The 26033-nt window shown below is 42.2% G+C and overlaps 2 protein-coding genes across 6 annotated transcripts; both read right to left on the bottom strand.

Annotated features, from left to right (window-relative positions):
- Positions 1 to 245: 245 nt before the first annotated feature.
- Positions 246 to 12355, bottom strand: LOC310865051 (uncharacterized protein). 5 transcript variants are annotated; one of them, XM_083773998.1, is made up of 5 exons: positions 12188 to 12355; positions 4181 to 4339; positions 3533 to 3637; positions 2955 to 3067; positions 246 to 1716 (listed from the first exon to the last, which is right to left on the bottom strand). In XM_083773998.1, the coding sequence occupies exons 2-5, from the start codon at positions 4329 to 4331 to the stop codon at positions 580 to 582; spliced, it is 1506 nt and encodes a 501-aa protein (XP_083630124.1). In that variant the 5' UTR covers positions 4332 to 4339; positions 12188 to 12355; the 3' UTR covers positions 246 to 579. The 5 variants fall into 5 exon arrangements, with proteins under 5 accessions (XP_083630124.1, XP_083630128.1, XP_083630125.1 ...); XM_083774002.1 differs by having other exon boundaries at positions 246 to 1713; XM_083773999.1 differs by having other exon boundaries at positions 12192 to 12355.
- A 4583-nt stretch (positions 12356 to 16938) lies between these two features.
- On the bottom strand, positions 16939 to 24776 carry ccnp (cyclin P; the record flags this gene model as incomplete). Its single annotated transcript, XM_083772532.1, has 9 exons — positions 16939 to 17110; positions 18114 to 18292; positions 19014 to 19172; positions 20242 to 20397; positions 20908 to 21006; positions 21908 to 22080; positions 22416 to 22494; positions 23081 to 23188; positions 24720 to 24776. 9 exons carry the CDS (start codon positions 24774 to 24776, stop codon positions 16939 to 16941), a joined length of 1182 nt encoding a protein of 393 aa, XP_083628658.1.
- Between the last annotated feature and the right edge of the window lie 1257 nt (positions 24777 to 26033).

Below are 26033 nucleotides of genomic sequence, written 5' to 3'. Positions count from 1 at the left end.
ATATACCCGTATGGTCCCGCAAGGCCCCAATCATCTTTTTTTCATATTTAATTCCTTGACCTTAAGTATACAATGATTTCTATAAACAAAAAGGTGCATTTAGACATGACAAATTACTTATTTTTGGAATTACATTGGCAGTACATCAGTGGTTACATTATAGCTTGTTTGCTATGGCCGATTATTTTTGTGCATGCTGTTCCTAGAATCTCTTTCTTTGATTTTCATTTTCAGAACAGGTCTAAAAACAGGTCAAAAAAAATGGATATGGGGTTTGGGTAACAGAGCATTCCATTTCGCGTTCTATTTCAGAACGGGTCCAACTTTGGTAGCTTACAGTCGTAAAAAACGAAAAAGATGTAAAACGTGAAATGGAGACTGAAGCCATAAATAGTGTTTGTTTTCAGCTTCATCAGCCTGCATAGAAACGTCTTGTGATCCTTAGGAAAACATGATCTCCATAACCACCAATAAAGACTTTAAATCAAGCATACTATAATACACAATAACGGTCACCACTAAAGTAGTACTGTAGTACAGTACTATAGTGGCCTTAGGTATTGATTCCTTTCACAGGCACTAACAAACATCCCCATCAGTTGAACTGTCGGGTGGCACAATGGTGACTTTCTCCGATTGCTCCCTGTTGACCTCAGATGCATCAGACATAGTATTGCTGCTATTTACTGAGCTGTGCTCCTGCACAGGACACGTCCGTTTCAAGTTCAACGATGGAGTGTGAAGTGGGAGGGACGGAGCATCTTGGTTCCGAGCAGCAAACACAACGTTAGCATCTCCCACAGCACCAGAATCACTATCAGAATCTCCTGAATGCGAGTTGTTGTTGGAGGAGTTCTGCTCACTGCGGAGGTCTGTTACGCTTGAGTATCGGCCGGATTGTGCCATGGCCTTGTGCACCTTCTCCCAGGCTTCATCGCCATCCAGGCCGCCGTTGGGATTACTCGCAGCCTGGCACAGTAGCCGGGTGTGCTGGCGCAGCTGGGCAATCTCGCGATCTGTGGTGTTACTCTGGCGGAGGAGATCTCGAGTGCGCATGGTAATATCCAACAGGCCCGACTGGCTGAGGATTTCGATGGTGTTGACGAAGCGCCGATGGTGGGAATTTAGGAGGCTGTTCAGTAATCCACAACCCTTCCTTGCCGCTATGATGGAAGACAAGTGGCTGTGCTGCCGGGGCGAAGCGAGGGAGGAGTCTGGACTGGACATAGTTTGGGAGCGCAGGCTGGAAGAAACTGCGGTAGGATTGAGGTGTGCGCAGCTGTCACCGACTGGGACGGATGTGCCTGCAGGCACCTCAGAGGAACAAGTTACAGAATGAGGTTCTCTGAGGTGTTTCTCAAGTAGGCCCTTTAGGGTGGACACGTTACGTACTCTCTGATCTTCGGTGCAGATCCTCTTGCTCTGGCTCTGCGAGTCCTGGCTCGCCTTATCCGACGGCTTTTTGGCAGGGTGTGGAGCGATGCGGGGATAGGAGTTGAGGATGGGCAGATAGGTACCGTTGCTTTTCCTTCCTGTGCCATTGTTTTTCCGTGTCTGGGGTTTATGAAGTCTCTCAGAGACGGGCAGGTTTGGGATTGAGCTTGGCTGTTGGAGTAGGATCACGTGGGAGGCAGCATTGGTACTGGTGTTACCTCCACCATTCCTCCAGATCAGCTTAGTTTGAATGTGATCACCCCCATCCTGGATCATCTCCTGCTAGACGAAGAAAGAGAGTAAGAAATAGAGGATGGGAAAAGGTAATGATGGTAAAGAAGTAGTAGAGAGTTGAGAAGTAGTAGAACAGCTCCACCAGAGAGCTCCAGACTTCCCTCTCCAGAGAAACATTAGTGACTTTCTCCTGAGGGATCCCGAGACGTTCCAAAGCCAGTGAATCGATGTGTTTCTTCCAACTGTGCCTTGGTCTGCCCCGGGGTCTCCTCCCAGTGGGACGTGCCTCGAGGACCTCCCTAGGGAGACGCCCGAGAGGCATCCTAACCAGATGCCCAAACCACCTAAACTGGCTCCTTTCCAAGCGAAGAAGCAGCAACTCTACTCCGAGTCTCTCACGTGTGGCATCTCACGGGTGTAACTTCTCACCCTATCTCATTTTTTGTTATACATTTTATCCCACAATTTTGCAACCCATTTTTTCAATTATCTAATGTATTCCTGGGCGCTACACTTCCTCTGCCAACCTGGGGGGAGGGGGGGCAGCGGATTGACCTCATGCTTTCTTCTATGCATGAGGAGTCCAAGCTTTTCACCCGACAAGGGAGTGTTTCCCCGGCCGGACGTAGCACGTGGAAGGAACACGTTATTCCGACCAGTTCCTTTCCCCTCCATCATCGGCCAGGGGGAGGTAGTTTAGAGACCAGGATAACTGCATGTTTTTTTGTGAGGGTACCTCCACACAGAAAGGCCCTTTCGCCAACCCCGCCTCGGGTATGGGTACTGATGACGCGGAGGAGAGAACACGCCCCCAGTGCCCACAGCGTCCCCAGCGGGAATCAAACCCAGAATCTTCTACTGTAGCTGTGCCACCGTGCCCCTTCTAACCCTATCTCTAAGGGAGATGCCAGCCACCAAAAACATATCTTTGGTCGCTTGTATTCGCGGTCATGAAATCTAACCTTATTCCTAAACGTAACCTTAGTAAAACTATGCCTAGCCTAACCTTATTCCTAAACGTTACCTCAGTAAAACAGTGCCAAAAGACTAACCTTATTCCTAATCTTAACCTATGCCTAAACCTACATTTTTATTTCTTACCCTTTTCAATCAGTAAAACAAAATAATATACAACAATAGTTGATAACATTAATAACATGCTAAAGAGAATATTATGTGATTATACATTACCGGCATGAGCAAAATTTGGTTTACAGCCCATCCCTATTCTAATCTTTACATTCTTAAAAACTGTTCCTCCATACTGTACATTAACGGTATTGTACCTCCTTGAGCATGTTCTTCAAGAGGTAGGCGGGTCTGACCTCCCCACTCCCTGGCATCATGACAGGATTGGGTGTCTCAGCCCTGTCTTCTGGGCCCCGTCCATGGCTCTGTCCTGGGTGTGATGGACAGGGACGTGCAGAGAATGTAAGAGAGGCAGGGGCTGAAATTATCTAAAAAGGCACTTTTGGCCAACAACTGAGAAAATAGCTGATCTACAATCTCACAACGCATCGCACTGCGACCAGTTGAGAGCTTGTAGATCAGCTATATTGTCAGGGCACGGCCCGCTCTCTTTAGCTACTGAAGATGTGGCGTATAAGCTAGTATGGATTTCTACACAGACAACAAATTCTCTCCATGCAAAATGCTGGGTTCGAGTTCTATTCAGGAGATTTTGGAAAAGGGCAATTCTCCTGAATGCTGCCTTCAGATAAGGCATGGAAATGGGTGCATTTGCATTTCTTTAACCATAGTAAATGCTGCATTCATGGTCTGGAGAGGGCAGTTTTTTTACAGACGGGTAGAAGGGCAGGGGCTCAAGTCAAGACCCCTTTGATGTGTGTGTGTGTGCACGTGCCTGGTGACGGTGCTGGTCCACGGCCACCGGCCCCAGGACTGGTTTGGTTCACACTCTTATGCTGCTTGTCCTCAACATCTGCCTGCTGCCAGTCTGAGCCATTGTCTGCAGAAGGAACAACAACAGGACGTCATTTATTTTCACATGTATGCATTCCCATAATCGGTTCAGTGTATAGAGAGAGAGGACAGAGTGAGGGGACACATGCGAGACAAAGACAGGGCCAGGGTCGGATTTGAACACGTTTCCTTAACCCATTTTGGACTGAGGTCGATAAAAGAAAAGGGCTTCTAAATCCTAATAGTTTTCTTAAAAACCCATGTTTCTATATCAGTTGTGCTCAACCTTTTTCATGTCAAGGACCCCCAGAATTATCTCTATTGGGCCACGGACCCCCTTCTGAAAATATGTAGTTCCAGGGACCCCCCCAGAAGCAAATATTTTAGTTAAAAATGTTCGCTCTGAAATATATATTCAAAGATTTGCGCCACATTTTCACGACTTTAAAGAAATAGCAGACCTACAAGCTCATAGCGCGCCACCAAGTGGCTTAATTCCTTCCCTTGCACTCACAAGGAAGCAAGGTCTATAAACACCAGATACCACAAAGAATAATTTTTAAAAAGAATAAAGAAAACCCTCATTCACCAGAGTAACCGGAATCTTTCTCTGAACTGCAGTTTGAGTCCCGCACACTGGAGTCATCTGTGTCTTTGTCCTCCCGTAAGGCCAGCAACGCAGCACTGTTGCTCTTCTCCTTAGCTCTCTTGCTTGATGTGCGCAGGTCTTCTTTAGGCATACTGAGGCCTGTTGGGACATGGCATAATTCAGACAATTATATAACATTTAATCTGGCCAGACAATTCCAGACGATTATGCAAGTGTCCTTCCCCCCCGTAAAGGTTTATATCCACAGCATTGTCACTTGGATGTAAAACGAGATTGTAAGAGGCGATTTGGCAGTGTGGGATTAATTCACATTACAGATACAGACATGTGCAAATAGGCCTAAGTAAATCACAAAAGGATATGGACAGGTTAAGATGATATTCAATAAGTTATTTTGCTATATGCTATAAGCTAAATGCCCAAATGACCTGCTTCTAAAGCTATTTTCACAAAAGAATGGCAGAAGAGATTGCAACTGCTTCACTCTTCATTATTCGAAGATGAGAGGGCAAAGAGTAAGACAGCAATTTATAGACTATTCTTCTCATGCACATACAGTAGATACAGCTGGCAAGCCGAGGAATGCCCATGAACCGTCAGACTGCCATGGGGAGCAACCAAGTCCACAAGCACAACACCAGAGGGTGTTCAACAAACCATGTGCAACCCAGATTCGGCTCAAACAAGGGGCTAAATTAATTTAGCTCATATGCCACTAAAATGTGGAACGCCCTACCAAGAGCCATTAAGAAATGTGAATCCCTAGACTCCTTCAAACCTGCTCTCATAGAGCACTTACAGATGGCTGCAATTGGAAACTGTGTATATTTGTACGTCTTTAAATGTTCTGATTAATTGAAAATGGAGAACCCTGATGTAAACAAGTCTTAGTGCGCCTTTTGAAGGTCCAGCATGACCATGCCACAGTACTTGCCTGAGTCCACCTCACGTCTGATGTTATCTGTCAAGTATAACAGACATGTGTCAGTGGAGTGAGATCTTCTGAAGCCTGACTGAAATTCAAAAAGAAGCTTGTTTTGAAGCAGATATGAATTTATCTGTTCATACACTAGTCTCTCTATGACCTTTGAGATGGAACAAAGGATGGACACAGGGCGGTAGTTCCCAGGGTCCAACTTGGTGCCCTTTTTATAGAGAGGAACTACTCTTGCAAGTTTGAATTCCTGTGGAACATGGCCCTGTCTGATGGACAGGTTTGTAATGTGAGCCACAACAGGGGCAATAGAAACCGCTTTTAATGATCTGAATCTGATTGTATTATGGCAATTTACTGCAGATTTGTGAAGTTTACGAGTACAATAAATGATATCATGATCACTTATATTGCACTGTATGACACCACTTCTGGAGATCTTAGTCAGGTCATTTGTCAAGATGAGGTCTAAGATGGTTTGAGAGTCAGGGCATACCCTTGTATAATGAGAAATCAACTGAACCAGGTTATGCAGGCTACAGTAATTTCGGAAGGACTTATAGATTGCTGTGTCTTTTACCAATCCTATGTCAGTTGATACATCATCTATAACAGGTTGTAAAAGGTGGATTGGGAGGGAGGTCTATACAGAGCCCCAATCAAGAAGGGTTTTGTTTTGGGGAGGTTGATATCAAGCCAAACTGCTTCAATGTCCTTGTTGTCCATCTCGGACCGGACGTTGAAGCTGATATCTGCTCTGACATACAGTAGACACAGACTCCTCCTCCATTGCGATCTCTGTCCTTTCTGATGACTGTATAGTTTTCTATCTCTATCTCGGTGTCCTTGATGGAATCATCGAGTCTAGTTTCAGAAAAGGAAATTATACCAACCCTGCCATTGTCAAACATGTCTCTGACTTGATCGATGTATAGTACGAGACTACGTATGTTCAAATGAACAATATGTAACCCTCTAGCCGAAAAAATTTCCACAATGTCCTCAATAGTGTTCGTACTGTTCAGATTGTCCTCCAAAGGCATGCATGAATGTGTGGGGGCGGGGAAGGGTGTTGAGGGGAGGGTAGGGGACACAGGACGAGACACAGGACCAGGATTTCGTTCGATGTTGCCAGATAAAATTAGCAAAAGAATGATTAAGCATCGTTTTATGTTGTGTGCAACTACACGGTCTTTTTTGTCATGAGATGACCCCAGCTTTGTATTTATTTGACACTGAAAACAATCCTGTAGTATCATAAGAGCTGGTAGGTGTGCATAGCAGGCAAGATTATAACTCATAGAGTTAGCAACGAACACCAAAAGAAAGCTGAATGGATTCTGAGTGGAACATGTTCTTTTGCAAGTTGCACTCACCCCAGGTGACAGTTCCAGTTTGTAGTTTGGTGTGGGGGTAGAAGTAGACCCCGCATTCTGGGAAGTTAAAAAGATAAGAACTAGAAAAGGAATAAAAGTTTGTGGTAAAAAGGATAGGGGGGGCATCCTTGCCTCCCGACGTGTGGCTGGTTACCTGGCTAAAGACGAGCCAACCTAGCCACATGAGCTGACGGACCGATGGGAGCAGAGTGCTAGCCTCCTGGCTAAAGACGAGCCAAAACTATCCTCTGCAACTGGCCGGGGAAAAAAGGAATGTAGGCTCCGATGAGACTCTACACACCCTCCACCAACCTAGTCCCCATTTATGGGGGACAAGGGGAGAGCAACGGACTTGAACTCACGCTTCCTTCTTGCCTGAGTGTCCAAGTTGCTCCTTTACACCTGACAGGGGGGAGTTTCCCTGGTTGGACGTAGCACGTGGAAGGAACACGTTATTCCAACCAGTTCCTTTCCCCTCCATCAGGCGCCCCGGCTGGCCAGGGGGAGGCAGTTTAGTGACCAGGATTACTGCATGTTTTTTGTGAGGGTACCTACCCTAGGGGACACGGGGAGAACATGCAAACTCCACACAGAAAGGCCCTTTCGCCAACCCCGCCTTCGGGTATGGGCACTGATCACGCGCAGGAGGAAACACGCCGCCAGCACCCACAGCGTCCCGAGCGGGAATCGAACCCAGAACCTTCTAGCTGTGAGGCGCCAGCACTACCAACTGTGCCACCATGCCCCCAAATTCTTGTGATCTTAATATAGGCTATTACCACCTGTTTGTTTTCACCATTACATCACCTAATCAACATGAGTTATACTTTAATATATTAGCGCCCCTCACTTCACACAGGTGTGATTTTTATTATTAAGACTTGAGTTGAAAATAGAAAACAAACACAACTACTAGGAAATGTGCAGATAGGGCTAGATGCAGTTTCCCAGTAAGATGTGACTGACTGTGAGTTGGCAATACTAATAATAGTCCTAGTTACATAATTTCCATTTAGATAATTATGTAACCAGGAAGAGAATTATGAATATTGTGCCACACTGCCACCTGATCACCATGGTAGTGATTTGATAGCCTGATTTGATAGCCTCCCATTTACAATTTAGGCGTTTGGCAGACGCTCTTAATCCAGAGAGATTTAAAGTAAACAAGAACACCACATGGTTCATTGCTGAGATTACTATTTGATCCAAAAAGAATGGATTCAGTTTTTCCCAGGTGTAAAGATAGTTTGTTATCAGCGAGCCAGGTGCAGATTCAGAGTTCAGAGCTGAGGGCCTTTTCAACCTGCAGTTTGTTCCTGTCCGAGACCAGCAGTGCTGAGTCATCTGCGAACAGGAACAAGTTGCAGTCACAAGCTGATGTCATGTCGTTTATATATAGGAAAGGCCCTCGTATGGGGGGGGGGGGGGGGGGGGGGGGGGGGACAGTGTTCCGTTCACCTCCACCATCTGTTCTCTCCCCTTCAGGTAGGATTGCATCCGGCTCACTCATGTGCTATCAAAACCAATTGCTTTTAGCTTGTTAACCAGTATGGAGAGGTTCACAGTGTCAAAAGCCTTTTGGAGGTCCAGCTTGACCATGCCGCAGTATTTGTCTATCATGATTCATGACATTGGCCAAAATAACTAAATAAGGACAACAGGGCTAAATTGGTTATTATGCTTCCATATACGAAATCTATAGTCTTCCAGCCAAAGATTGTAAAACAGGTAAACAGTTGAACTTGGAAGAATAGGCTATAATGTTTTCAGGCATTTTACCTAGCCTACAGATTGATGGGTATTTTTCTACCATATACTTTAAAGGACTGTATTAAAATAAAGACTATGATAAATAAGGAAAAGCTTCGATAACAGAGAGCTTGGAGCTAGAGAGAACTCCGGAACACCGGAACTGTATAAATACTTTAGAAAGTAATCTAAGTACCATAAATACTCTTTACCAGAATAGAAGCAGAGGGCTTGTAACTTTACAGAAATGGATATAAAAACCTTTTAGGCTATAATGAGTAAAAGTCATAGTAAAACAGAGTTAACCAAAATACCTTAGAATGAATTGACGGACACAAGTAAAGAGAACTCAGACAAGCATAACTTAGAGGGAGGTTCAATCAGATATATTCACCATTGTACCGGGAGAGAAAAAGACATGCCATCCGGACAGCGTTTCACAACGATCTCTGACCATGTTCAATTGAACATGGTTAATATAGCATACCGTAATCAATACACCAGAAAATGTGTTGAACAACAAGGTCAAAAAAACATATTTGTTTACAAATGGACAGATAATGCAAGACGTCACGAATAGTGTGCACAGGAACTATCGCACGGGGCAGAGATAGTCCGGACCTGCAATATCAGTTAGTGGAACCGGGGGGACAGGGCATAACGTCATTGAGTGCAGTTTACCAGTCTGTTAGAGCGAATACTAACTTCAAGGGCAAAAACACAGAGGCTGGGTGTTATGGCCAACGGAAACAAAACAATTCTTATCTAACAACGCTGGCTAGGGGAGAAGTTTTACTATCTAAACTCAGAACCATACTATTTTAAAGTCAGTGGGACAGCCTGACATCAAATGTCAGTCACAGGGCATTATTATAATCCATGATTCTGCAAGACCATAGGGGACACCGGGTCATAGTTCACATGAAAACCGTCATCCACCAAAATCACAGATCTACAAAAGAAAAATACCTAACACAAATATCACAGTGCAAAAAAGAAATGCAAACATGGGGGTATATATATTCGTGTGTAAAGATAGTAAAAAATAGATGCCATGGCCTCTACATATTTGTGGTCAACTGAAATTGTCACATTCATAAAAGCACATTTTCTCACACGCCCCCGTGCAGTGACTATACTATAGCTCCTCCTTCGCCAATCACCTCTCTCTCTCTCTCTGACTCTCTCACTCAGCTCAGGACACACCAAGTCACCAACTTAACTTAATAAGTTAATAACATAATAATTATAGCTACGCAATGAATGAACAACTGTGTTTAATATTTATCAGGGGAGTTGTTCATTGAGAGTGCATTTCAGGTCATCCATACGGTAACAAGATGACTCGCCCCGTTTCTGTTTTCCTCCCAGAATTTTCCCCAGTGAGGGGTGGGAGAGGCTGGACAGCAGACGGCTGGACTTTGAATTTCTCTAACTATAAACTTTCATGACAGCAGACAGCCCAAGTACAAATATAATTTATGAAAAGCTACTACATTGAAGTCTGTTCACAGAAGTTGTTGTAGGCTATGTGGTAGCCCTAGAACGGCTCTTGTTGTTACATACAGTATGTACAGTATTTCACATACAAGAGCCATAGAACACAGCCATATATTTGTGGTAGACCGTTACCATGTGCGGCATGAATGTGATAAATGCTCCGTTTGTACTCACCCATTAAATTATTCCAAAGACGTGGAGTGAAAAATGGTCCTCTAGTTTTATATTCATGTGAAAGTTCTGGCACAAAACGCGTATTTAGTGAATTATCTCCACTTTTTCAAGAGATGCACACGGACGCCTTTCTCTCCAGCGAGGGGACGATTTTAGATACTTCCTGTTGTCATCACAAATTGACCGGAGAAACACAAAAGTTTGCGGTCACACAATTGGCAGGTGGTGTGATTAATTACCCAGCACCTATCGCAAAGCACCTGCCAATTGTGTGACCCAAACTTTTGTGTTTCTCCGGTGAATTTGTGATGACAACAGGAAGTATCTAAAATCGGTTCATCGATATTCCAGTGCCCCCCCTCGCGCGGAGAGAAAGATGTCCGTGTGCATCTCTTGAAAAAGTGGAGATAATTCACTAAATACGCGTTTTGTGCCAGAACTTTCACATGGATATAAAACTAGAGGACCATTTTTCACTCCACGTCTTTGGAATAATTTAATGGGTGAGTACAAACGGAGCATTTATCACATTTATGCCGCACATGCAACGGTCTACCACAAATATATGGCTGTGTTCTATGGCTCTTGTATGTGAAATACTGTACATACTGTATGTAACAACAAGAGCCGTTCTAGGGCTAGCTATGTGGGGATTATCTGACGAGGTACCATTTGAGTGTGCAAAACCTTACATATACTAAATAATACTAAATTGTTTATAGGGTCAATATAAGTAAAATAGTATCTTTTTATATTTTTCCAAAAAGAATACAAACAGCCAATAGCATATTACAAAGTTATCCCCCTCACTGGTGACAATTCCGTCATCCGGTATTCATCCATACCACGCAGACAAGAGTGAATTTCAGGCCATCCATACAGCGCACTGCGCGCAGACGTAGAGCAGTCACAAAGAGTGCATTTCAGGTCAGCCATACCCCTAACGTATGCGCAGGCGTAGAACAGACACGAGTGCATTTCAGGTCAGCCATAACGTATGCGCAGACGTCACGTAGAGCCGAGCAGACAGAGTAGGGGTTATTGCGGGACACCGACTGGCTGCTATAACTGTCCCGAGCTGAGTGTGTGTGTGTGTGTGTGTGTGTGTGTGTGTGTGTGTGAGAGAGAGAGAGAGATTCACTCTGTTTCTCTATATCCCTTTCTCTCAGTATATCCCTCTTTCTCACACACACACACACACACACACACACAAACGACGCTTGACCCTGCATGAACTGTCCACCGTGGCTGACTGACTGTTATAATAAACCATGTTGTTGTAGTAAGTAAGTACACAACACAAAGCTGCCAAAATGGCTTCACCCTCCCTCTCCTCTGCCCTTCCCCCATCCATGCACAGTCAGTCAGCTAAACGACGGAGGAAAACATCACAGGCCTGTATTCCCGGATCTCACTGAGTCATTAGCTGTCGCCTGTCACACAATAATATCAGTGCTGCTGCTTGCTAACAAAGGACTCCACAAGAACTAAACTGTTATTTAGTTCAGACTGCAACCCATACGGCTAGCCTCTGCAACTATAAAGGCTCTGGTATCCGACGGTGTTTCTCAACAGCAAGGGTTCCTTTATGGTAAACAAATAGGTGGGAGTGCCAATAATGAGGCAGATATATTGCTCCAATACAAAGAGTGAACAGTGCTGCTACATTTGTCCCAAAATTACCGCAACAAGATTGGTATCAGGCCTACTATTAGTTTTGTTTCAAAAAGCTTTATACCATATAACATATGCAATGTGACATGATAACTCTGTTTACTCAATGCTGTATCCCCCTCCAACTGTAGCCTACTTTACACATGTTCAACTGTTTAATATTATATTTTGACACTTCATGCTTTGGCAATGTAAACGTATATTTTCTCATATAGCTCATTTGAATTGCTTATCACAGACACTGACTGTGCCACTGTCTGAGACAGATGATATTATGCAACCATCCACACCACAGTGACACACAACTTCTATGCCTTTTATGTCAGTCACACTTCTCTCACTTTGCTCGGAAACAACAGTAAAACAGCAACTGTCACAATTGTCATGGACAATCGTTGGTAGAAATTAATTAAATGGTGGCTGACAAAAAAACGAACAACGTGCAAGTTATCTAAAAGGGCAGGCATGAACTAATAAGCTATATTAAATGCAAATAGTCACAGCAAGCAGGAATTCACCCCCGGGCCCACACACATTTTTTTGTATTGTATTATTTAAAACGAAGAAACATAAAACGTACCTTACCCAAAGTGTAAAACCTCAAGCAAACCTAAAAAGATATTTCCAATGAACGGTCGCTGCCTGGCCCTGGACCACTCTCGCAAGTTGTGGGACAACAGACATTGGACGGGGTTAGACAAGGAAAACTGCAGGCTGCATGAATCTCTCCCACACCACACTCTAGTGTCAAGCTGCAAAACCTGCATCTAGCCGTGCTCGTCAAGTCTGACGAATGTAAGCGTTTGACTTCTGCTTAGCAATTTCAAAATAAAGGTCATTGTTGACCATTTCAAAATAAAGGTAACTGTTAACCATAATATTTAGTCAATATTTTGTAAAGAAAAAAAATATTATTCTTTTAAACAAAAAACTGTTTCCACTATTATTTTCTAGGGTTAGAATTTGTATAGGCTATATATTGATTGAACATTTTAAACAGTTAGTTTGTAGAATGGGTAGCCTACTGTTCAAGGAAAGTAGGCTACAGGTCAATATGAAATCTGCTAAGAGGATAAAACCCGGGGTCCTCCATGTTCAATTGATTAAACAAATCAAAACAAGATGTAGATTTCAGTCAGGACAACTCATGAATGGATAGATATCAATATATATTTAAAATTAGCAATATATTTATTATGGTCACACATTCCTGGAAACTGGAAGTTTGCACTGCTCAATCTGCTTGCTTGCCAGTGGCGTGCACAGACATTTAGAGGGACAGGTGCAAGTGAAAAAAGGGCACCTTGTGCAGCGTGTGCATGGAACCAGCCGGTTGCCTTAATAGTGTGAGATTTATAGATGTTGGGCCCTAAATAATATATTAGAAGCTTCTTTATCTAGAATTGATCAATGTCACCATGGTCCTCGTATTAGAGTGGCTGGTTGGTAACCGCAAGGTTGCCAGTTCGGGCAAGACACTGAACCCCTAATTGCTCCCGATGTGCTGGTTGGTGCCTTGCATGGTTTCCGCCGCCATCGGTGTATGAATGTGTGTGTGAATGGGTGAATGTAATTGCTCCCGATGTGCTGGTTGGTGCCTTGCATGGTTTCCACCGCCATCGGTGTATGAATGTGTGTGTGAATGGGTGAATGTAATGCACAATCTGTGTAAAGCGCCTTGGATAAAGGCGCTATATAAATGCACCATTTACCATTTACAAGCAAGCAAGCACTAAGCCGATTGAGCAGTGCAAATTTCCAGTTTAAATAGCCGGTATGAAGATGGAATGAGTGATTGGATGAAGCGAATCATGTGAATGAGAATGTGATGCCAATGCACGGCCGGCAGCAACTGCACTGACTTTCCTGACTGAAGTTGCTCTGTGCACGTCTGTATCAGGCGTGATGCTCATTCTATGCAAAAAAGAAATAACTAGAAAAAGTGCCCTTCCGGGCACAGGTCTCCACCAGGTTATCCACAGATCCGTGCAGTTAGAGGTAAAAACACTTTTTGGCCAGTTATAGCGCCACCTTGAGGCTGAGTTGAAATTGTTCATGTGGCATTTCGTCCTCGGCCTAGTGGGAATGTGGGTGCACAATTTGACGGAAATCACGCGATGTGTTCATGATTTGCAGCATTTCGTTTGAAACTGAGCACTCCTGTGAACTTTGGAAGGCAATCTTAACCAATCAGGATGGAGTCTGATAAATCTGAAAGACACGTTTCGTTGAATGGCTCTAGAGAGACTGTGTACCAATTTGCGTGATGTTTGGACAAAATCTGTAGGTGTACTGTGCAAAAACTTGTTTTGCACAAAGCGGCCTCCTGGTGGCGCTATAACAGGCCGTTCTGGAAAGTTTGGGGCAGAGGTTCATCGTTGGCATCCAGGGAGTGTGTGTGCAAAATATGGCATCGACCGGGTTAACGGTGGCCGAGATTAGCTGTTCACGGACACACACACGGACACACACACGGACGGACGGACACGCGGACGGACGGAGTGCAAAACATACTCTCCCCACATGCCTTCGGCCTGGTGGAGACAATCATATACTGTAGTGTACACGGTTAGAAAAAAGGGAAGACATGTACAGGCCAGTTTTGAATTGCAGCCATAAGTGCTCTTTGAGAGCGGTGAAGTTTGTATTGTGATGGGAACAGGTTTTCCCCAATAAACAAAGTCTTGCAAAAATAAAATAAAAGTTGCACTGATGAGAACACTGTTACCGGACATTTCTCAATGTGGTCTGCCTGAATTGACCACATTTGGACCCATGGGTGACAGAATAGCCTGCCTTGTGATGGGCCATTTGATCCAAACATCAAGAACAAATAGTGCGCTCAATACTCACAACACGTGAAAAAGTAAGGTGTTGTTGCGTTCCAACTTGTCCCAAAATGGCTCAAATTAAAGCATGCACATTAAAGTACTTGTATAGGGCAGGCCCAGGTCAGTCAGTATAGCTACAAGGTTTTCTTTCATACAAATAAGGTGGATAGTGTTACAGTAGATATTATGTTACGATACAAATAAGGTGGATAGTGTTACAGTATATATTATGTTACAACTTTTTTTTTTTTTTTTTAATAGTCCTTTGTTTGGCTCAATTATCACAAGACACTTTAGTAAGTAGGCCAACTATGACAGGCATGGTTCTTATGGCTTACTTAACAGCTTAATTGACAAAACATTATCCCCATGAGATAGTGTTGTATAGTATCTGTTTCAGTTTCATAGCAATCTGGGAAGTCATCCGGTAATGCCTGTGGGGACACCACCTCCTTTGTGTAGAAACAGTAAGTTGGTCTATTGGCTCCTTAGTCCTCCCCTTTCTTAGTTCACTTGTTTATTCCTACCAACATTACTGTATGTTTGGGCAGTGTTGCTGACAGAATCTCGGGAGATTAGTTTCATAGTGTCTGTGATAATCATTGACCGGTTACAAGTGCAAGAAGCCATCTGCCTTTGTCCTGCACCATTGACACTCGCACTAGATTAGAACAATCAGAACCATAAAAATTGTCTGATTATAGTAAACTAAGAAATAAGGTCCTGTACCTGCATCAGTAATTATTTATACTGTAATGCAGACCAAAAGAACACAAGAAAACTGTTGCTTTTGAAAGTTAAATTGCAATATTTCTTATCCGACTTGATCAACCAAAATAATTCACGCAAGATTCAAAATACAAATGAAATCTTCAATCTCAGATTTCCCGCAGATGTCATGCAAATTGCAAAGTTCAAACTTTTTCAATGTCTCCAATGAGTCAAGTATCAAAAACAAAGTAGTCAAACCAAAAATGATACAGGTATATTCCTCATCCTCACCCAACCGTCAAGTCAGGACTTAGGAGCACACACAGCAAGGTTCCCCTTTGTCCAAAAGCTCAGAATTAATTCAGAGCTAAACCCTCAGAAATGTTCCTTGACCAAACCTTTCTTCAGAAGTATTCTGGCCAGAGTACTGTGTAGTTTAGAATTTTTTTATTGTAGTTTAGTATTGGCCTTAAAAGAGTGTCTTTGACAAACTAGTGCAGGGAAATCTGGGCACCCGCTTATGAGATTGAATACTACTTGATTGACAATGATGCTAAGTGTGGCCAATCAAATGGGAACTTAACCTTGAGTGGCTAAGCCACAGGTCACCATGGCCCTGAAAATGATGTGGAAGTTTCTGAAAATACAAGTTAGAATTCCTGGTAAATCATTTCACAATTCAGCAGGTTTAGGGTTTTTGCAGCAGGGTCTTTATTTTAAATATTAAAAATGTATATTAAAGTTAATGTTAATGTTGCCAACAATAAACACAGAGACAAAGTATACACATTTTACATACAAAAACAGCTTAAACATAAGAGCATAAAAACATGCCACGTGGGGCATTCAAAGCATCTAAATTCTTGCAAGTCTGCCATGGAAGGCAGTGATGGCCATGCAACATTAATTCATACGTTGTCATCGGGCAGAAACCTTGTAACTGCATTTCAAGGTTTTAAGTTAAAGTTATTCTCATAAATTGATGCTCTCATAATAGAGTGTCAAACAAAAGTAGCAAAAATAGCACATAAGCAATTTGTGAACATATTCAAAAGTGCAAGTGGTCAAGTCAGTGGGTTTTATAAATGATTAACAAACTAAAATATTAAGAGCATGTAACTAAATAACTACTTTGGATACATTGGAAGTATTTTTCCCCCCAGTTCCTGAAAAGTAACGTTTTGTACATGCGTCATACAAGGTTTCTGTCACTTCAGAGTTCAGACGGAGGTCTGATAAGTATATAAAACTTATCTTTATCTTCAGGAAAAAGAAAGTTCTATACATTAGTTTGTAATACATCACAGTGGCAAACTTATGCGGCAGAAACGCATAGGTCAACAGCATTATTTAACCTTGCTTTTTTAAATTATGGAATAAAATTTCTAATACATTTTCTATATTAACAGAGTTGCCTTGGACCATCTTTAAAGTTCGCCACCATAGTTTTTCCTTCCACTGTGATGCATTAGGAAGGATATAGAACTTTTAAATAACTCTTGTCCTGATATCTTTATGTATTCAGGGTGCATACTCATCACAGCCTTCCATAGCATAGACTTGTATGAAATCAGAGGAGGGAGTGCATATTTTGACCGCTTGGCCATCCCCATTTTCCATAGCATACATGTTAGTCGTCAAGTCAAGGGTACTGACCATAGGGATCTGTTGTGAGGACATGGAAACCTAGCAGTCCAAATAGTCACCAGTCTCCGTGCTCCATCCATGGGAACCAGGTGAGGTGGAAAAGTGAAAGGTTTCTCTGAATTCTCTCCCCGCAGGGCATTATGTGTGCAAGACAGGAGGTAGCACGCAGAGGGCATTCTGCAGAATTGGATGGTTGCTGACGTGCATGGCCTCTCGCGAGGAAAACTTGATGAAAGAAGGCGCTTCTCGGCTGTAGGCCTTGGATGCAGCCTCGGCCAAGATGTGCATGATCCTTAGGAGGGTGTCCTCACTAGAAGACATGGAGCAGATCAAGAGATTTGAAAGACGGTTCTTTACAGCGAAGAGAAGCAAGTATAATGATTGATTTCAAATTGACAAAAGTATTCAATGCTCATACATTTTAGCTATATATTGTGTGTGGATGATACAGCTTTGGGCCAGTGATGTGGGAGCTAATGAGAACAGCAGATATTTGTAACTATAGTAAGAACACCGTTCTTAAAGGTATATTCAGTGATTTCACTTAATTCAAATATCACTTATTTTTTTGTTTTGTTGTGATACTCCTCCCTACTATAGAGTGTGCTGGCCATATAAGGAGTTCCTCCCTGTCCCCAGTTAACCCCTGGGGGTCAAAAAACCTTAGGTTTCGTTTTTGACTCTATCCTGATTGGACGAAAGGCTGGGTCCCACAGCCAAAAACGAAACCTAAGGTTTTTTGAGTGAAATCACTGAATATACCTTTAATTGTAAGGTTCGTAAAAAAACAAAATATCTTCTGTATGAAATACAGCTGGGGAACCAATATTCGACTATGATATCCATGACAGATTTGTTCTGTATGTAACGTTATCCATAGCAAGTATCACTCAAGGAAAGTAGATTGTTGAAAATCTATGGTTGTAATGGATTTTTTTATTTTGGCAACCAGCTTTCATCGTTTACTTATTACATAGAATAAAGATGAGTCCTCTAAACTTGTATTCTATATTGCTAGTTTGATCACTTCTGTCACCTTAAAATAACTAATGGCCGATCTACAAGCTTTGCAACACGACGCGCTGTGATGTCGTGTGAGCTTTCGGTGCACAGCAATGTTGTCATAGAAGACAAGTTGGCTTCTATGGAATCCAAATGACTGAAATCAGTCGTGGTGACTGAGAACTTTATGATGCACTTGAATGACCAAGTAAGCCTCCTCATCCAGTATCTGCAGTTCAGTTTTAATTTGGATTGCATACAACTCACAAATCCAAGAAATTAGTAAATCTACATAGAAGTTCTTTACACACCTGCCCACATATATGCTCGAGGCCACACACCAGGCCGTCTCCCCCTCTGGTGTCGGGGCCTCCTGCAGTACCCTACGGGACAGGCAGAGGGCAGCGCCTGCCAACTGGACAGGCAAGAAAACCACGCACTGGCTCTCCATGAGAGACAGAGTCAGTAGATAACGGGCCATCCACACCACCTGACAGCACATAGAATAGTGGTTCTCAGCCCTTTTTCATGGCAAGGACCCCTAAATTGACATTAGCTTGTGGACCCCCATTTGAAAATGTATGCCAGGGACCCCCCCCCCACCATAAGAGAAGATTCAACCATTTTTATTTCAAGGACCCCCAGTTTGACATGCATTGGGCTATGGACCCTGCCATTTCTATCCCTGGGACCCTCTGTAAAAATCACTGTTATCCAACTCCGAGAGTGTACAAATGGAACCAAATCCATTTGTACACTCTGAGTTACAGACCAATAATGGTCCATTTGGTTCCAAAACTATCTCCCAAGTTAGCGGTCATAGAAGAGACAAACAAGGACTCAGTCTAAACTATGAAGTTTACCAGTTGCACGACTCCTGGAAGAATCACTGTAATAGAGAAATAGCCAGCACTCCAAAGTTCTTCTGGTACATTTATTGCATATTGCTGCACGGACAGACAAAACACAGATGCGTTTCGGCGTCAAGCCTTCCTCAGCGTGTATATGAAACTGGAACTCCGTCAAGTAGGCCTAACCCTAGGCGTCCCCAGACCCCACTTTGAGAACCAATGACCAGAATATAGGGAGGCCTAGTGAACTGAACTGCAACACATGACTCATCACCACAATTTCAAAGAATTACTACATTCATTAATGTATGAAAAACACTGATGGGCTATAAGCCAACCTACAAACAAACGACAACCAACCTTGGTACTGCAGCGTGCGATGGCTGCAGAGAGGGTGAGGAAGTTGAGCGGTGAACAGTGGGAGAGATCAAAGTGGAGTGTGATGAGGACTCTACGTTCCATGCGAAGCAGCTGGTGCTTGGTATACGTGTTGTCCATGAGGTAGCACAGCTCAGACACCTGGTGCATGAAGAGAGCAATCAATTACATTCATTGATTATTGCATTCACAGCATGTAGAATGGGTACAGTTCAAGGAAAGTACAGGTCAATACAAAAACTGCTAATGAGGATATAACCAATTAACCATGAACACTTGTTTACATCAGGGTCCTCCTCTCCATCAAATACTCCTGTTAAGAATTTGAATATTTAAAGTACATCACCCCATTTTTACTTTGTTTATTTTGACAGGACAATGCATATTAATTAACATCACATATACATGCAACGTAAATGCACCAGACTTTGCAAAAGATGGCAATTTACATCTGCAGTCTCCAAACAGGCAGACATTGACGCACATTATACTAGAAAGCAAAGCACGAAAACATACATACAACAACCAACAATGTACAAAAGTGTCTGTTTCAAACTGAGGGAGCATCTTGTATCAACCTCGGCTAGCGTGTCAAAAACATTTGGCAAATGCTTTTCTTTCGTCTCATTTACCAATTTACAATCATCTCTACAATTGCACAGCCATTCGGTTCTACCTTCCATTACCTCCACTGATTTGCATGGGGGGGGTCGCCGGGTGCCCGTTCAAAAAAAGAAATTTAGTTTTATTTATTCGCACAATAATAATAAAAGTATGAAAAAGGTATCAAAAGAGAAAAATAAGTGCAGGCAAGAAAGCAAACCCATAAAGGGCTTTTACATGGTTCTCATCTAAAATAAACAAATAGTAAGTTAACCCATCCTGGAGTGGACAGGAACCCCTGTTGGTGTTTTAAGCATTATGTAATACTTTGAAAGTTAGCAGATAAACTCAAGAGCTTGTAGATCTGCTATCTTTTTTTATCGTGAAAAAGTGGTGCAAAGCTTTGAATATATATATTCTTTCAGAGTGAACGTTATTAACTCAAATCTTTGCTTCTGGGGGGTGCCTGGAACATCATATTTTCAGATGGGGGTCAGCGGCCAATTACATATATTTTTGGAGGTCCTTGACATGATAGTTTGAGCACCAATGACATAGAAACATGAGTTTTCAGAATACTGTCAGTAATCAATGTAGTTTCCCATACCTCAGGGAGTTGAGTCTCCTCTTTCTTGGCAGCCAGGAAGAGGCACACCACAGCAATGAGCTGCAGTTTGGATGTCGACACCTTGATCTGCCGCAGAGAGTGGTTGAGGAGGTGGACTGCCAGACAGAGGGTCTCATCCTGGAAATGGAACAGATCCTAGAAAAACAAAACTTATTAAAGAAACAAATGTCACAACTAAGTATACAGTTTATTCATTGCATGACCGTTTCACACACTGAAATTATTCATGGCATATTTTTTCTCCCCCAGTTGAAAATCAATTTTTGGTTAGCATCATGGTTACAATGTGAAGTATAAATAAGTCATTAGCTTATTTATACTCACTACCAGAATAGGGTCGACGTGGTGGCTGGTTGCTAGGGCCGAGCTTACCAGCACTTCACTTGACTATTCATAAGTATTAGCCCGCCCTCAATGTCTTCACATTCAGACACATTTCAGCCACCCCTTTTGCCAATCAGGATCACTCGACACAATGTCATCAAACAGCGACGCACACCTATGGTAACATCATTCTACAGGCCACAGGTTTTCATTAGTTTGCTAGAGCTCGACAGGCCGCTCGACCAGCCGCAGTTATTATGAATACAAGAGAAAAACATTATGGGCAAGTGAAAGAATAGTCGTGTGCAACACAGAACTCACATTAACCTGTATGAGCCAGTCAACAAGAACTGCATAAGTTGCATCCGTGTAAGGCTGGGGCAGCTCAGCACTGGGGAAACAGCTCTGGAATTGATTTCTCTGGAGAATGGAGAAAAGTGGACAACCATAACCAAGGCATTACATTAACCAATGCACCTAGCCCATAAACAACTTGTAAAAGTACTGGTTTACTCCAAGAAAAAAAATAAGTAGCTCTCGAATTTTCCAAAATGTCCATGTTAGTAGTCACGCTGGGCAAGACCTACATTGTAGTGTCTACATAACAAAACATTGATGATTTAGGCCAGGTTATCTGCTATGGTGTTGATCCACTGACAGTGAAAACAAAAATGGTTTCAACACAGCCATCTTTTTAGAGTACATTGTGCTTCAGTATGTTGACAAGCTTCATGGAGATGCAAATTTCCCTTTCCACCTCGATTTGGCACCTGCCCACAGAGCCAAAACTACTAGTAACTGTGCTTAACTGACCAGCCAACTGGCCTGACCCCCACAGAGAATCTAGGTTGTATTGTCAAGAGGAAGGTGTGAGACATAAGACTGAACAATACAAATTAATTTACAGCCGTTATCAAAGCAAACCTCAACAGTGACACAGGCTGATCACCTCCATGCCACGCCCCATTGATTAAATAATTTGTTCAAAAGTAGCCCAGACCCAGTATTAACTGCATACATTAATATACTTTTCAGATGGTCGACATTTCTAGTTCAAAAATATATATTTTTGTAGTTCTTAAAATATTCGAATTCATTGAGATAGGATTTTTAGATTTCCATGAACTGTATGCCATAATCCTCAAGATTAAAACAAAAAGGTTTTAAATACTTGAGAATATATGAAAGTTTCACTTTTTGAATTATATTACGGAAGAAAATTAACTTCTACAAAATATTCTAATTCATCGAGATGGACCTGTAGGTCTGGCAAGAGGTTAGTGGTTCAATTAGGGAATAACCTGACCACCGTCCATTTTACCATCATATCCAAAAAGATGTCCCAAGAGTAGCTGCGGTCATGGATCATGGTCAGCTTCTCCATGGCAGTTTCAACTTCATGTTGGAGCAGGCTGGGGATCAGTGCCTGTAGGCTGTGAAGGCCCTGGAAGTCATGGGGGTTGAGCAGCATCGCCCCAGTAACGCACGCATGATCTGCTACACAGTGACAAGAATAGAAGATACAATCTTTCAAAAATAGCAGATCTACAAGCTCGTAGCTCGCTGCCACGCTATGAGCTTATTATCTGCCGTTTTTCAACAGCTAAAATATAAAACAATGGTTAAGTGGTTCAACGCCAAGGTGACAGATGCGTTCCAGGTCTTAATGGGTTCAAACAAAGTAAAGACCAGAGATATAATTTTGTTCCCGTGTCTTGCGGGCAATTCACAGCAGTACAGTAAAATTAAGCTCGAGAATCTCCCCTGGTTGCTCCTTGTTAAGTAGCCCTGGCCTGGATAAGGAAGCCAAATAGCTTGAGTATACTTACCATCATCTGAGCACGTCTGATCATCACTAGGAAAGCCCACGATAATGTCATCATCAGTTGACCGTTGTAACCTCCGAGCCTGAAAACATACATAAAATGTAATCATGAGAAGACTGTCAATGCAATATGAATATGTATACAAAAAAAATACTAATTGTGTGGGTTGTTGACAGCCTATAGCAGTGGTTTTCAACCAGGGGTCCAGAGACCACCCAGTGGGCCAATTATAAGAGAGTTGGCAGCCAAATAGATCCTCATAGATTGTAACTTCAATTATTGTTAAACCGCTGCATGCACCACTGGCCTATAGGAAGTTTGCCTAAGTGCAGCAGAAGAATTTTTATTTAAAGCTAAATAAAATCTCAAGACTGAAAAATGTTGCTAGGCCAAGTCCTAATATGTAATGTGTGAAATGAGCCACCACCTGACACTAGTGCTGTGTATCCTACACACTTAACACAATGTATTTAATATGAGGTTTAATGGTAGCCATACAGGTAACCAGTTAACCCAGCTAACCTTTCATTAGGTTTTCTTGAAGACTAAAATAACTGATAACCGAAGTTAGGCCATCTACAAGCTTACAACAAGTCATGCACGACACCTCTATGGGAGAGAGAAATGACTGAAATCAGTTGTGGCAACCGAGAACCTTATAGACCTACCCATGGACCCTCTGAGCCCCTAGGCTCATCTTCTTGGGCCTGCCAAGGATCTTTAGGCCCACAGGCGTTCGCCCAAGCTGCTCTGAGAGGGGGGCACTGCTCCTCCGTCTGGAATAATAGGAGCACATTGTAGTTAAAGCTGTTGATACAGGTCAAGTGGGGACTTAACATTATGTGGGCACCTCAATGTTGAAATAGACTATTTTCTCCTCAAATGTACTGTGTAAGGGGATAGTCCAGCAGAAAACAGGTTTATTTTGTTTAAAGTGGGACATTTGTTATATATATTTTTTTTTAATTGGCCTAAAAGATTGTCTATATACATAGGCCTATTCATCAATCCACTTGCTCAGCCCAAGAAGTGTTTTGTCCAAAATAATGCTTGGAATGGATTCAGAATCATGAAAACCCCACGTCACATGCTACTTCACCCCTTTTGGCGTTTTAGGCATTATGTTATACTTTAGCTATTGAAAAATAGCAAACCATTTTTGAAAAATCGTGAAAATGTGGCACAAATCTTTGAATATATATTCTTTCAGAGTGAACGTTTTTAGCTCAAATCTTTGCTTCAGAGGGGGTCCCTGGAACAACATATTTTCCGATGGGGGTCAGCGGCCAATTACAGATAATTCTGGGGGTCCAATTGACATGAAAAAGGTTGAGAACCACTGACGGTGAAACATAGGTTTTTCAGAAAACTGTTTTCTAGACCTGATTTAGAAGACATTTTGTAGAATCGAGTTTAGGTCTAAATGGGTGCATAATTATTATATTTTCTTCTTTTTACATGTTTGCCTTATAGCCTATAGGATGTTAATGGTGGTTGGTCACATAAACAAAACCCCTAGAAAATAAATTGCTCAAAAAAGGGCAGCCAGTCAGCAAGTGGATTCATGAATGTATAGACAATATTTTAGGCAAATAAATAAAAATCTATAGGCCTACATCAAATTTCCCACCCCACACCGACTGCTGGACTAGGAATAAATGTAGGCTACGACATTGAAAATATAAAGTAGGCTACATGATTTGAACATGCATGGTACATCATTATCAGACTAAATTTATACCCTTCCATCTATGCCCAAATGATATCCACAGGTTTTGTAGCAATTAGGCTATGCCCTAAATGCTAGTAAAATGAAATATGTATTATATAGGCCTACACATTTATATTTAGTTAGTGGATCAGGGCCCACTGTATCTGGTTAGTAGTACAATCAACCTAAACAGTTTTATTTAAATTAATTACTAAGAGTAAATGAAGACTAAATAAAGTTATATTTAAAAAACATGTTGTAAAGAAGATACTAGTAGACGGATCACATTTTTAAACATTTCAAATAGAAAACGTCTAGGATTTGGTTGGCCTATAATTTATAGGCGTTTCTACCGATGACATGGGTCACACACAGTGGCAAATCTTTATCTAAATCAACGAAATTGAACGAATGACAAACACTTTGAAAATAAAAAGTTAAAAGCTCACTCTTGCCACTGTGTGCAACCCATGTAGTAGCCTACCTTAATTAGTTTATACGATGTTGAATCGGTTGATCCCGATCCTGACGTTGCGATCATTTGCCCACAAGCCCGCACCAATCAAAGTCTCCATGATGATTCCAGTTTTACTCACCTTGTTGTGCAAGTCCAGCAGTGGCTTGGAGTCGCAGAACCCAGTCACCATGGCCATAGTTCAGCCAGAGACAGGGGTTTTAACTCGCAACGCCGCTGCAGCTACTTACACCGAGACGGAAGGAGAGGAGACAGTCAGACAGAAGCTTCATTCATCTTCCTAGCGGTGGTGGAGCGCTTCATATAGACAACAGGTGGGTTGATTAAACACAGGTGATCATTATAGAGGGGGTGGAGTCCCGGGGCATCAGCCTACAATGTCACCAAATGTCATTAAAATATTCAAAGCTCATTTTACGAGCATTTTATATTCTATACATAGTTAAAACGCCTTTGTTAAATGGGTAGCCGCCCTATTGTAGCCTATAGTTTTGGATTGGGAAATTAATAGTGTATATTTTGTAAAAACTCAAACCTCTTCTTGTGGTCACTTTTTCCAGTTTTAGGTTGAAAGTAGAACATGTTCTCAGAATCTGGCCTAGAGCAGTGTCTTTTTTTGTAATATAAATCAAGGCCCATTATTCTTATTCGGCATTTGATGAGATTTAAAGAAAATATATATATATTTTATCGTTGGATAAGATTTTGTCCACAATTCCATAATGCTTCTACGGCCCAACAGCCTGGAATAAACTTCCATTCGAGCTCAGACACGCACCCGTAGACATTTTTAAATCTCAACTCAAGACTCACCTCTTCACTCTTGCTTTTAGTTGAGTTTTACTATGCACATTCCTACCCTGCCCTGACTGATTGCTGCATGTGGTGTTTTTATTTGTTTTTATTTATTTTATGTTCTTATATTAAATTTTGTTCTTTGCCATTGTTCTATCATTTTAACTACTTGTGTTTTATTGTATTATATTTTTGTGTCCTGCCCTGTGAAGCACTTTGAGCTGCATTTATGTATGAAAGGTGCTATACAAATAAAGTTTATTAACAGGCAAAATAACAATTCTTCCATTTTCCTTGTAAATTAACTAATGCAGATGTTAAACAATAATTTAACTGGATAGATGGGTGGAACGGGTACTCTGACACGGGTATTGCATAGCCAGGGCGGGTGAGGCTGAGGCATCCATGGTTACTGACTCGGTGCTCTACAGACGGGCATCCGGGCTAGTAGCATAATTGCCAAAGAGCTTCAACAAAGACAGATTAATTCAATAGCCTGTCAACGTTTTTCTGGCACATTATACTTTCAAATGTTCTAACTAAGCCTTTACTGTAGCTGTCGGTAAGGTCAAATCTCATATTGGGTCAGAACAATACATGTAGCACCTAGCACGTACCATTGCCCCCTAATCCTCAAAGA

The sequence above is a fragment of the Protomyctophum parallelum genome (assembly GCF_964188405.1).
Source record: "Protomyctophum parallelum genome assembly, chromosome: 9".
Taxonomy (NCBI): domain Eukaryota; kingdom Metazoa; phylum Chordata; class Actinopteri; order Myctophiformes; family Myctophidae; genus Protomyctophum; species Protomyctophum parallelum.
Note: the sequence above shows the minus strand (reverse complement) of the source record. Positions and strands in the feature narration are given on the sequence as shown.

What these genes read in the sequence shown, in the direction of transcription:
- LOC310865051 (XM_083773998.1), bottom strand. Translation starts at nt 4,331, where the DNA reads ATGCCTAAAGAAGACCTGCGCACATCAAGCAAGAGAGCTAAGGAGAAG. An exon ending in GAAAGATTCCGGTTACTCTG is followed by an intron (nt 3,638 to 4,180) that starts GTGAATGAGGGT and finishes TTCCTTCTGCAG; the next exon opens with ACAATGGCTCAGACTGGCAG. An exon ending in TGGACCAGCACCGTCACCAG is followed by an intron (nt 3,068 to 3,532) that starts GCACGTGCACAC and finishes CATCACACCCAG; the next exon opens with GACAGAGCCATGGACGGGGC.